Source organism: Pogona vitticeps, chromosome 4 (assembly GCF_051106095.1).
Source record: "Pogona vitticeps strain Pit_001003342236 chromosome 4, PviZW2.1, whole genome shotgun sequence".
Taxonomy (NCBI): domain Eukaryota; kingdom Metazoa; phylum Chordata; class Lepidosauria; order Squamata; family Agamidae; genus Pogona; species Pogona vitticeps.
In genome coordinates, this window is record NC_135786.1 from 233141662 (window position 1) to 233155013 (window position 13352).

The following is a 13352-nucleotide window of genomic DNA, read 5'->3' on the forward strand; positions in this document are numbered from 1 at the left end:
GACAGCCATTTGTTAAGTCTGTCTTGGCTTGGATTCCTGCACTGAGCATGGAGTTGGACTTGATGGCCTTGTGGGCCCCTTTCAGCTTCATTATTCTATGATTCTATGATTCCAGATGAAGCCTAACCAGCGCTGAATAGAGGGAAACTAGTATCTCATAGGATTTGGAGACTATACATCTGTTAACACTATACAAGTGTTTCATAAGCTTGTTAAACATGGATCAATGGCTGAGATATCCTGGGGAACTGTTCGCTGCTCGCAGTCTGACCCCCTTTGCAATAACCAAAGAAGTAGGGATAAATCATACACAGAAAGGCAAACTCCAGGGGCCTTTTGTCTAAAAATTACAATCCTGCAAAGACCAGGGCCTAAACTAACTTGGACATGGAGGACAGAAATGCTAAAATACCCTAATGCTGCTTTGAAAAGGGGAATGAAGGGCTGCCTGATGCCATTTCCTTTTGAAAGGCCTTATCAATTACGACCACACTGGGCTGCAAGCAGGAAAATCAAGAACACGCTGGAAATTAAAATTAAACAGTAAAACCTTCTCTCTGGTCTGCCACTTAGGAACAGCCGGGGGAGTTGAACCGACACAATCTTGAACTCCTGACATTATTCTGCACAGTAAGAGGACTGAACAAAGAACGTCTGACGAAAGCAGTGGCTGATGAGTCTCCCGCGTGCAGAATCAAAGCACGAGAAACAGTGAGCCGGAAGCTTGATTGAAACCCAACTCTGTTGCAAAAGATCCAATCAGTAGAGACTTTTGTACAGGGATTATACACTCAGCTGCACAGAGAATTGGGTTGGGAAAGTAGCCATCTTCAGGTGTGTACTGTACGTAGCATACCTTACTTTCTCAAATGAAGAGCAATGCCCTGAACTAAGTCAGTGGTATATAAATCTACGAAATAAAACAAATAACTTGGGATTGTCCTTTTCTCTTAGCTTCACTTACTTCCCAGGATTGCTGTGTGGATGTTTTGTGCATCATGGATGAATAACATGCAGTGAAAACTTGTCCCTTCCATGGAGACCTTGAAGTTCAAATGATCAGGAAGAATTCCTTAGGAATCAAGATTCTCAGCAAAAGAATTTTGTTTGCACGCTTCCCAAAACGAGACAACACATGATGTATTTTGGGAAAATCAAAGACGCAGAAGGCATGTCTAGATTTTCAATATGTATATGGCTTAAAAGGGGTGGAAATGAATACTATGCACCAGCAGATTATGAATGACACCACCTCCACTGAGAGTCAGGGCAATATGCATCCTCTAGTTTGCATGAGCATCCATAGGCTCCAGATTGGAAAGATGAAGCAACTCCAACTTCATTGGAAGGGACGCATGTTTTGCAGTCCTGGTTTCATAACCAGAAACCTCCTTCCCTGAGTCTGGCCTTCAGAGATCCAACAATCCTGCATTGGTTTCCCTGCAAGCTTCATCTCTTCATGGCCTCCAGTTTATTGAGGCTGCCCGGAATAGGAAGCATGGAGCCACCAAAAATCCTTCATTTACTCCATGTTCTCTGCCCCCTTTTAAGGAGGGCTTGTATCACCCTCCAGATTAGCAGTGGGGACAAATCGCCATTTTGGCTACTCGTCCTGCTTCATGATCCGTCAAAGTTGTCGAAGCACGAATCTCCTCCCCATGAACCAATGCAACACAAATTTATTTGTCTGTTCATGGGGGTCCTTTTTAGACAGACAGAAGCCATCTAAAAGAAGAAGAAGCTCACTCCTCCACCCTCATAGCCTACCCTCCTTCCCATTACCTCTGTCGCCTCCCTACCTTGGCTGAAGCAGTCTGCGCTGCTGCCGCCACTGCCGCCACTACCATCCATGGAGACCTGTGCCACGGCAGCCTCCACAGTCACCACCCAACACCGCTTGGTGCAATGGCCTCCGCTGCTATGGCCTGCCTTAAAGGAATCCAGGCCGCCCTTTGCAAAGATGGCAGCTGCAACTTCCCTGCCCTAAAAGATGCCGAAGCCGCCATCTTTGCGAAGGGTGGCCAGTGTCCCTTACAGCAGGCTGTGGTTGTGGAGGCCACTGTAGCAGAAGGCGATGGATGGCAGCAGCAGCAGGAAGCAGTAGATGACAGCGGTGCCAGGTGGCAGTGGATAGTGGCAGCAGCTAATGTAGGGAAGGGAAGGAAAGGGCGATAAGTTGTGGAGTTGTGTGGCTGTGGAGCTGTCTGGCTGCCAATCGGCGGGCTGATCGGTGGGCAGAATGGGAAGGCCATAGGAAGAGAGGGAAGGTTAGCCTCTTCCCTTTGTCGGAAGGATGGAACTGATGAATATGAAGGGACGAATATTTAACCAATCAGCAATTTTTATTTTTTTATTGTGATCCATTTTTTAATTTGGCCCCATGTCTACTCCAGATGCTTGCACATATGCCACTGTAGGCTTTCTCGTTAACACTGGAGTTGTGGCCCCTTGTGTCTCTTCTGTGTGGCCACTGGAGTTGGAGCGGGAGGTGGTTGTAGAGGAGGACAGGCCTGTAGGTCTCAGAGCACCTCAACCAGTTTCTCGCAACCAGGGGTGAGCTCTTGTCGTTCCTGTGGTTCTCCCAGGACTTCCATCCAGGAATCATTTTCCAGGGCTCACTCAATGTGCTCCTCCGCAATGTAGGCACAGAAGCATCCTCTGTATCAACTCAGTCTCTGTTGACATCTCAGCCTCTTCTATTCTTCCTCCCCACTCATCTTTTCCCCCTATAGTGTGCACTTCCTCCCACAGCCTGGCTCAGGTGTGGGTCCTTATCCCCTGCAGCTACTTCTCTTTCCTGGGTAAGCTGACCAGTTCTGACACCCGCCTGAAGTCTGGCAGGGCTGCCTGATGAGCTCAGACAGCTTGATCAGAGTGCTGGCTATAGCGACCACCCTGAATGGATGCCATCAAAATTCATAGACTGGAGGAAAAATGTGTACAGAATTTATTTTGCCCAAGAACCTCAGAGAAACAAGAGAAGACAAGAAAGCAAGTAGGGTTGGAGAATTGAAGAAAATCAAAACAGAGTGTTTCGAATCCTTAGATAAACCTCAAACGCATAACGCAAGGAAGTTTCCTACCACCTATAAAACACTGAGGGATGTGGTGGCGCTGCGGGCTAAACCGCAGAAGCCTGTGCTGCAGGGTCAGAAGACCAAGCAGTCGTAAGATCGAATCCACACGACGGAGTGAGCACCCGTCGCTTGTCCCAGCTCCCGCCAACCTAGAGGTTCGAAAGCATGCAAATGCAAGTAGATAAATAGGGACCACTTCGGTGGGAAGGTAACAGCATTCCATGTCTAAGTCGCACTAGCCATGTGACCACGGAAGATTGTCTTCGGACAAACGCTGGCTCTATGGCTTGGAAACGGGGATGAGCACTGTCCCCTAGAGTCAAACACGACTGGACAAAAATTGTCAAGGGGAAACTTTACCTTTACCTATAAGACTATGTTGTACATTTAGGACTGAATCTACTCACACAACGGTTGAGACACATGTCCAGGAGAGGGATGCAGCTTAGCAAGAAGTAAAGGCAACCGTTCTTCCCATTAAGATTGGCACCAATCACTTAAAGGGTCATTCAAACCTTTATTTCAATCATTTACCAATAACGTTATTGGCAAGTTGTTCAAACAGATGAAACACTGAAGTAATGGGATAATGACAAAGATCTATGCTTCTATACTTGGGGAGAAATGGGAAGGAATAGGAACTTATCACTGCTTCTGCATGCTGTGTTCAAAACAAAGAAAACAAAAATGGAACAAGAGAATTTATTTGCGAAGGCTTTCATGGCCAGGATCTAATGGTTGTTGTGGGTTTTTCGGGCTCTTTGGCCATGTTCTGAAGGTTGTTCTTCCTAACGTTTCGCCAGTCTCTGTGACCAGCATCTTCAGAGGACTGGAGTAGGAACTCCGTCCATGCTCTGTTGGTGTTTGTTGGATAGTATTTATAGCTGTGGGAACGGCTTTTTTTCTCCTGAGGTTTCTACCCCAACCTTCAGAACACGGCCAAAGAGCCCGAAAAACCCACAACTACCAGAATAAGGGAAGAGTTGTAATATGTCAAGTCTACTTTCACAACAAGACCTAAATAGTTAAATGAACAAATGATACAAGAATTCAGCCAAGGAGAATTTTAATAGCATCCCTTAGTAACATTATGGCATTATTGACAAATCAGAGTGCCTATCTCTTTGGTTTGTTTGGCGTTTCATGGAGGCCACTGAAAAAGCATCGCCCAACAGAAAAGGGCATCTAAGCCAGCTTGTATTAATAGCAAAAACATGCTCAGATCAGAAACAGATGCTTCTACACACCAGGCAGTGTGTCTGTTTGTTTATCTAGGCTAAAGTGGCTGTGAAATTTGCTTGGAGCTTGTTCCAGTGGGTGACCCTCCGTTGACTTAGAACACACCGGAAGGTGTTAACATAAAGAGCAGCTTTGTGATACAGAAGATGTGATGCATCTCAGAGTGAAAAAGAGAGGCTGTTTTCTAAATTGAAGTAGCACATAAGATCATCAAGTGCTCACATGTGTAGCCATATTTGTTTCATTTACTAAAATTACAAGAAATAAAGAAGAAATTCAAATAATGTCATGCATTCTCTCTCTCTCTCTCCCTCTCAGATAGATAGATAGATAGATAGATAGACAGACAGACAGACAGACAGACAGACAGAGAAAGAGAGAGAGAGAGAGAGAGAGAGAGAGAGAGAGACAGACAGACAGACAGACAGACAGACAGACAGACAGAGATAGATAGATAGATAGATAGATAGATAGATAGATAGATAGATAGATAGATAGATAGATAGATAGATAGATAGATAGATAGATAGATAGATAGATAGATAGATAGATAGATAGATAGATAGATAGATAGATAGATAGATAGATGGGGATGACTCACCATTTTGGCGAGTCGTCCTGCTTCATGATTCGTCAAAGTTGACAAATCACGAAACACAAAGCTCCCCCCATGAACCGATGAAGCATGAATTTATTCATTGATTCATGGGGGAGTACTAAAAAAAGTCTGATCCCCCGCCATGCCCCCCGGCAGCTAAGGTAGGGAGAGGAAGGGGGCAGGGGATATATATACACATATATACATACACATACACATATACACACACACACACACACACACACACACACACACACTTACTAAGCCAGAGTTGAGGAACCATGTTATTTCTCAGATTCGAAAAATGCAAATGGTATGGAAACTCAAAACACCTACATATCTTAGTTTAACATTCTAAATTCCAGCTACTAATGACCTAGGAGGAACATACTGTAAAGTGTGAGATTCTGCGTCAATAATTTGGTCCCAACCATGGGACTCTCGGGCAGTTCAAGACAAGGAATAAGAAGGAACTGTACAGAACTTACGATATACAAGAAACATTTGAAATGTGGATTTGTCATTGAATGCTAAGGATTTCTTGGACTGAGGGAGTGGTCAAGGAAGAAGCACTAAGGTGAATGAATAAAGGCCAAAGAATCATAAGACGCATGAAATCCAGAAAGGTAGAATACTTTCTCCACATAATAAGAAATGAGAAAAACATGCAACTGATGATTCAAGATAAAATAAGCACCTTGAGAAGGAAAGAACCTATCAGGAGAAAATCTTTGGAGATGGACTTGGAAGAAAACACAACATGGAATCATAGAATGGTAAAATCATAGATTTGTAGAGTTGGAAGAGGTTCAAGGGTCATTGAGTTCATCGGCCTCCCAGTGCCGGGAACCCCTGGGTGAAACATCCCTGACAGGTTGCTATCCAACCTCTGCTTAAAATTCTGCAGTGAAGGAAAGTCCATTCCTTCTCCTTCCCGAAGGTAGCCAATTCCACCGTTAAATGGCTCTCACTTTTAGGAATTTAAATCTCCTTTTTTCTAACTTGGAACCATTACTTCTGCTCTCTTGAGCTGCAGAAAACATCACAAACTTGCTTCACCTTCTACTTGACAGTCCTTCAAATACTTGAAGATGGCTACCTCTTAGCCTTCTCTCTGCTAAACAAGCCAATTTCCTTCAACCTTTCCTCATAGGGCTTTATTTCCAAACCCTTTACCATCCTGGTTGTGCTCCTTTAGACACTTGACCTTCTACATCCAAAGCCAGAATAGCTAAGATTGACGTTCAGCCTCTTGGGAGCCCTGTGGAGCAGCACTCTTTATACTGTTCTGCTGCTGTAAAGACTCTGCTTACGACCTTCATTTGATCTTGGAGAATTCAGGTAGCTGACTTTAGGATGACTCAATCTTCCATTCTTCCGAGGTCAGTACACAGCTTGCTTGGGGAAGGGCAATGTTTGCCCTGCACAATGACATTGCAAACCACCCAGAAAAAGCTTTAAGCACTACAGGGCAGAATATAAGCAGCACACAGCTTCACTTTCGGCATGAAGAACATGGTGGCAAGCTGACTGTACAACAAAATGCGTCCATTATAGGTCTAGTTCTTTATGCATCCTTCATGACATTGTGATCTGGAGTCAGGTAACTGCCCCATCCTAGTGCATGCATTATAACAATCTTTGGAATTATGGGGATTTGCAAAACAATTTGCTTAGGAGTGGAACCAGTTGCCTTGGGAGTTGGTGAGCGCTCCATCACTGGAGGCATTCAAGAAAAAGTTAGATAATCACCTGGCAGATCTGCTTTGATCGTATTCCTGCACTGAGCAGGGGGTTGGAATCGATGCCCTTGTAGGCCCCTTCCAACTTCACTTTTCTATGATTCTATGAAAGATAGCATGGTTTGCATATCTCAGTAATGATGATGATGTGCTATCAAGTCAATTCTGATTTATGGCAACCCTTTCCAGGGTTTTCCAGGTATGCAATACTCAGAAGTAGTTTACTATTCCCTTCTTGTGGGGGTAGCCTGGGATTGTGCAGGATGCCCAAGGCTGCACAGGCTGTGTCTCATAGGAGACAAGGTGGGAATTGAAACATTAAGCTATTTAGCCAGCCCAAAACCAATCAAAAGCTATCAATTAGCACTTCATTTCATGGCCAACCTTTCCTATTTCTCTGTGTTGCTAAATGCAGAATCAGTGGGTTCTATCTTCTTCTAAATAGCAGTTGCACTGAAACCTCCTCCCCCATCAAGCAAAGAAAGAAAAGCAGCAATAAACGTTCAGTAAGCAAGCTATCTACTGTTGGTAAACAAGCTCATTATCTCAATTATCCCTGTAATCGACACAGTCTTGGGAAGCAGAAAAGCAAAACAGATCGTCACCAGTGCACTTCCACCCCTTCAGAAGAAATCAAATAAATAAGTCATCGAAATTGGGGAAATCAAAATTGACCTGTCAGAGCCGATCTGTTCACAAATGGAGCTTTTTTCCCACCACCATCCCCCATCATTCCTCAAACAGTAATGCACAGAAAATGTAGGCTTTCTAAGAAGACCGTAATAATACTTGTCTGTGAAAAGTGCTGCATTTTTCTTGTTGGTCTAGTCTAAGCATAGCGTTCTCTGTCAACGTACCATCTCTACATATTAGGTTGCTCAAATTAGACCAAATAATGTTGCCAATTGTCTCTCGGTTGCTGAAGCATTTTCTGAACCATGTGTCACGATGAGGGAATCTTAAGAAAATAGCTTCGTTGTGACTTCCACAGACATTCCGCTCCCGAAAAGCAATGTCACTTATTTTAGCTGGAGAAAATGGAATGTTAACAACTACAAGGGTAAGGTTTTGTAAACAGTTTGTAGTTGGGTGTGAGGAACCGTGAATGTGAAGAAGCAAAATTACACACAGACAGGGATATAACTGCAACTTCCCTATGTTTGGGTGGAAGCAGACACAGTTATGCACCAGTGGTTTGTGATGCATGAACCACAGAAAAATGAACCAGTGTGGGATTCACTTTTCCAGTTCATGCCTGTCGGTAGGGGAACCTTTTCCCTTTGCCCCCTCTTTCACCCACACACCCCTTTTCAGCTGCCCTGGTGTCTTCTCCAACTGCCACCATCTCCTCCTTCACCACCACTGCCATTTTGAGAGAAAGCAGGTTGGCTTCCCACATGCATGCCTCTCAGCTGACAGGGCATTGGGAAGGGAGCAGGCTGGCATCCATTTTGCTGAGTAAGAACTGGTCTTTTCAGCATGAAGCTCCATCAATCACAAGTTCAACAAATGAAGGAATGCAAGAAGCCTGGAGTGCTCATTCCTTGCCTTACTGTTGGTGGGGGAAGAGCAGACCACAAACTCATCTCCCTCATCAGTCTGCTGATCCTACCGAGAGAGGTCCATCTCCATCTTAGAGAGCTATAATAATCTAGAGGGGTCCAAATTCACCTTTGCAAGTGAGCAGCTGCCCCCTACCTCTGATGCGGCAGGTTTGCAGTAGCCAGCTCCAAACACCAAATTTTCCAGCGACATCCCAGTCAGGTCTGGACCCATTTCCATGCTGCTTTTTCCGAGCCACGAGCCTTTCCCTGGACGAGTGAAGCTAAAGGAAGACACAACAAATCCGGAAGGAATGCCCGGTTAGTTTCTGAGCCAGAATCAACTTGGTGGTGGAAATCTTTAAAGTCCCCCATGATGCAGGTCTAGGAGTGTAAACCCACACTTATCTCATCCTTCTACAGTGGGGTCTTGACTTGAGAACTTAATCTGTATTGGAAGGCGGTTCTCAAGTCAAAAAGTTCTCAGGTCAAATCTGCATTTCCCATAGGAATGCATTGAAAACCATTTGATCCGTATCTGCTCTTTTCCGTCCATAGAAACTAATGGGAAGCTACTATTCCGCCTTCGACCACTAGAGGGGGATATTTTGTTTCTTTTTTTCTTAGGTCAAGAAAGGTTCAGGGAAGGCAGGGAAAATACAGTCCAGGCAGTCCGAAGACTGTCTCCCAATCCACTCTCTAAACGCTGGGAGGAGTGAGGAAGCAGACAGGCACCCTTTTCACTGGCCAACAGTTAACTGAAAGTTCAAATTCTGCACTTTCCCTGCCTCCCACATGGTTTTTTTTCAGTTCTTAACTCAAATCTAAGTATGTAAGTCAAGTCAATATTTTCCTATGAGAGCGGTTCTTAAGTCAAAATGTTCTTAACTCGAGCCGTTCTTAAGTCAAGACCCCACTGTATGCAAAAAATGAGGAAGCTCTCTCTTCTCACCCAGCAAGACAGCAACTTAATTTTTTTAGGCTTTCATTGAAACAAGAGAATGGGAAACATTTCTGTTCAAATTAAGCAAAGCCATCCAAATAACACTTCAGCACAAACGATGAGAATAGCACAATGGTAGGTGCAAGTTTATTGGATTGGCATCTAAGAATTAGAAACATCCGAGAAGGGGGCTTTACTCCTTTTCAAACAGCCAGATGATCTCTCAGTGTGTTCTGTCTATGTGATTTGCTTCTGGAAAGAAAAGGATCCCCATTTTCTACTGAGAAACTCTTAAGAGTTTGATCCCATAACCAACAGAAATATAGCCAGTTTCAGTTTTTTAAAATGTGTTTTCATGAAGTCCACACACACACCCCCCCCATCTTCTTTTCGTTTTTCTGTCTGGGAGAGTTTTATGTTAACTCCAGTGGACATTAATTTTAACTCATTTAAAACACACGGTTTTATAAATTGACTTGCCTAAGGTGCATTCCTCTGTTGTGGGAAATTTCTTCCCATTTCTATGTGGCCATGATAATTTTCCATTTGTGTGTGTGTGTGTGTTCATTTCTCCTCTGTGAGGGAATGAGGAGAGGAAGGTAGGAGAAAGCCTTTTTTGTTTGACAGCTGGCTGCAAACTAGACCTCACTGTTGCCTTCTGGAAGGAAGGAAGGAAGGAAGGAAGGAAGGGAGGAAGGGAGGAAGGGAGGAAGGAAGGAAGGAAGGAAGGAAGGAAGGAAGGAAGGAAGGAAGGAAGGAAGGAAGGAAGGAAGGAAGGAGATGATGATAGATGGATGGATGAAAGTAAGGAATGGAGGGAGGGAGGGAGGGAGGGAGGGAGGGAGGGAGGAAGGAAGGAAGATGATGGATGGATGGATGGAAGTAAGGAAGGGATGGAGGGAGGGAGGGAGGGAGGGAGGAAGGAAGGAAGGAAGGAAGGAAGGAGATGATGATAGATGGATGGATGAAAGTAAGGAATGGAGGGAGGGAGGGAGGGAGGGAGGGAGGGAGGAAGGAAGGAAGGAAGATGATGGATGGATGGATGGATGGAAGGAAGGGATGGAGGGAGGAAGGAAGGAAGGAAGGAAGAAAGGAAGGAAGGAAGGAAGGAAGGAAGGAAGGAAGGAAGGAAGGAAGGAAGGAAGGAAGGAAGGAAGGAAGGAAGGAAGGAAGGAAGGAAGGAAGGAAGGAAGGAAGGAAGGAAGGAGATGATGATAGATGGATGGATGGAAGTAAGGAATGGAGGGAGGGGCGGAGGGAGGGGGGAGGGAGGGAGGGAGGGAGGAAGGAAGGAAGGAAGGAAGGAAGGAAGGAAGGAAGGAAGAGGTGAGGTGGCTGCAGCAACCGTGTTCCATCAATGCCTCTTTCCCCTGCTCAACCTGAATTTCTCTGAGAGAAATTCACGATTAGAGGGGAGACACTTTATTTTTTTTATTCTGCTTCTTCCTCTGCCTCTCAATTTCTTCTTTTCCTTGCCTTATTCATTTCTGCTTTTCATCCGATCTAGACTTTGGAGGAGCAAAGTTTAAAAGGGGCATAGAACATGCAGAAAAAAACGGGGGGGGGGGGGCTGCTTGGGAAATTGGGTCACCAGTAGAAATCCCTAAATGTCACACACACACATCCGTGTATGTGTGTGTGTGTGTGAACGGGGGGGGGGGGGAGCAAGAAGTTGTGGGTGGCGACAAGAGAAAGAGCCTTTTCAGAAGTGCCCTTCCACCTGTGGAATTCTCTCCCAAAAGAGACAAACCGGGCATCTTCATTAGCAGCATTTAGAGACTAGGCTAACCCTCCTGATGATAAAAGTTATGATAAAATTGAAAGGAAGAGCCATATATACTGCCTTGAGCTCACTGAAGGTAAGGTGAATTGTAAATGTAACAAATTAAAATATTAAAAAATGAAGGGGAAGACTGAGGAGAAAAGAAGAGCTGAATGATAAAAGAAGAGAAGAAGGAAGGAAAGAAGCAAAAGAAGCTTGCATTCAGGGCAAGGAATTTTTTGCTGGCCAGACTCCTCTTGACAAGTTACACCAGTGCAAATGCAAAGGCATAAGCTGCAAAGGGGCAAACTGCCACTAGTTAAAGAGTCACCAGTTGTATTCATTGTCATTGGCTAGTCGTATGAGTTGGTATATGACGACGAATATGAACAGTGACTTGTTCATTCATTGCTGTGACTTATGCAATTGTACTTATGCCAGTCTAACTTACCGTTAGGATTCTGGCTGTTGCGATTTAATTATTCCACCATTTACCATATTTTTCTGTATATAAATCAACCTGGTGTATACGATTACCTCCCCAGATAAGAAAATTTCCTAAACCCAGGGCTTAGAAAAAGGAGGCAGCAGGAGATGGAGACTGAGGCAAAGAAGCAGCCAGGCTTAGTCACCTCTCACTGCCACCCATTGACTGCAGCTGCCCAATTGCAATGAGACGATTGCTGGAGGGGATGATTGGGCTATGCTGGTAGCAGTCAATGGGCAGCTGTGAGAGGCGGCCGGGCCAGGCTGCTTCTTTGCCTCAGTCTCCGTCTCCTGCTTCTGCCTACCGTGTATAAAAAAAAAGACCTCAAATTTTTCCTCTAATGATTTTAGGAAAAAAAGTGTTGTTTTATACATGGAAAAATACGGGAATCATAAGTTCACATGGCCTATTTTAAAGGCCACCTACATAGAGAAACAAGGTATTTTTTTCAAAGTGAGCCTATGAACTCAGATGAGGAACATCGTCAAACACAGCGGACAAGGCGAAAAAAGGGGGAAGGGATTTCCCTTCCCCCCCCCTTTCTTCAGAAAGTGGTCCTTCTGTTTACCTGATTAAGGGTTGGTGCAATGCCACTAAGGAGGCATGGAGGGTGACGGAGACGGCCGACAGGTGGAAGTAGTCGAACATGACAGGGACGTGATGGTGGAGGCCTTGCTTTGGCTGGAAATGGAGCCCCAAGGTGCGACTGCTGATCACTGGGAGGGCAGTGACGTCTCTCAGCCTGGAAAGAAAGGTTCGCCACGTTGAGAAAAGCTTTCCCTTGGGCTTGCTCAGCCACATCATTAGCGCCTGAGAGAAGACGGCATGAGTGGAATGTTTAATCACTTGGCTGTTTTTCTCTCTCTCTCTCTCTCTCTCGGCAGCAAGAAACGGTTCATCAGGGGGACACCGAGCTCTTAATTGCGCTCGTGGTAGCAGTGTCAATATTTTGACATCGCTGGGAGAGAAACCCGAAGAGGCTTGCAAGCCGCTGTTCACAGAGCCCTGTTTTTTTGGTTGTTTTTCAAGGCCGCCATAGGGTCTCAAACTTGCCATTCCTGTTTGGCGAGAAGCAGGTTCAAGACCCAGCTTGTATCAGAGGGGAGCCGGAGGGTGAATGGAAAAGGACTCTGCAGGTATCCAGTACCCACTTTGTTAATGACAATGCAGTAAGAACAGGTTGACTCACTTGTAGCATTGGAGCTGGGAAGAGTGCCGAAACCTGTCCAACCTCATCTGCTTTAGGAAGCTAAGCAGAGCCAGGCATAGTTGATACTTAAATGGGCTCCGCTCTCAAGGGAACACCAGGAAACTCCAGGGAGGGCTAGGAATCAGCTGGGAACACTGGGAGAAATTGATAATAGTGGGTGGCATGGACCGAGTATTGAGAGAGTCAATATAGCATGGTGGACGAACCATTGGACCGGGTCTCAGGATCCATGAGTTTGAATCCCCTTCAGGTTACTAACAGATGGCAGTGGTAAACTTATATATGAATCTCAACCTGCTTGTATGCTGTAAGTCAAACGGGATCTGACGGTATGTAACAGCAATGTAACTACAGAGGGATCAAAGGACTTTCTGTGAGCCAGCTTCCTACATTTGTATATCACGCTTGACTTCGAACAACTGCGTTGCCAGTAAGGGGAGGGGAAATCATAACCCAGTAGTAGTAATGCCTCAGAGACACAGATCTCTTAACTATCAGTGCTGCTCTTGAAGTAAGCAGAAAGACAAGTCACCCGACCATTAAGCAAAGCAGCATGACCTGTCTTAGGCAGGAGATTTGGGGAGTCCTACGAGAAAAGCCAATTGCTTGTTAACTGGATTTTCGCCAGCAAGGATGGGAAAACGTGTTCATGGGAGTTTCTAACCTATATACCCACCAGCATAGTGGTGAATCTGAAAGTTCAGGTTTTCAACAGGAAAGTTCTCATAGTCAACTCTCTCCCTAATGAGAAAC

The 13352-nt window shown here is 45.0% G+C and overlaps 1 protein-coding gene across 1 annotated transcript in view; it reads right to left on the reverse strand.

Moving 5' to 3' along the window:
- Positions 1-13352, reverse strand: part of FAM135B (family with sequence similarity 135 member B) — a 175758-nt gene that overhangs the window by 48672 nt on the left and 113734 nt on the right. Inside the window, exons 6-7 of the mRNA XM_072999371.2 lie at positions 11958-12131; positions 8355-8481 (exon numbers count right to left, since the gene is read on the reverse strand). Of these exons, the coding sequence (XP_072855472.2) occupies positions 8355-8481; positions 11958-12131 (301 nt within the window). The remainder of the gene's footprint in view (positions 1-8354; positions 8482-11957; positions 12132-13352) is intronic.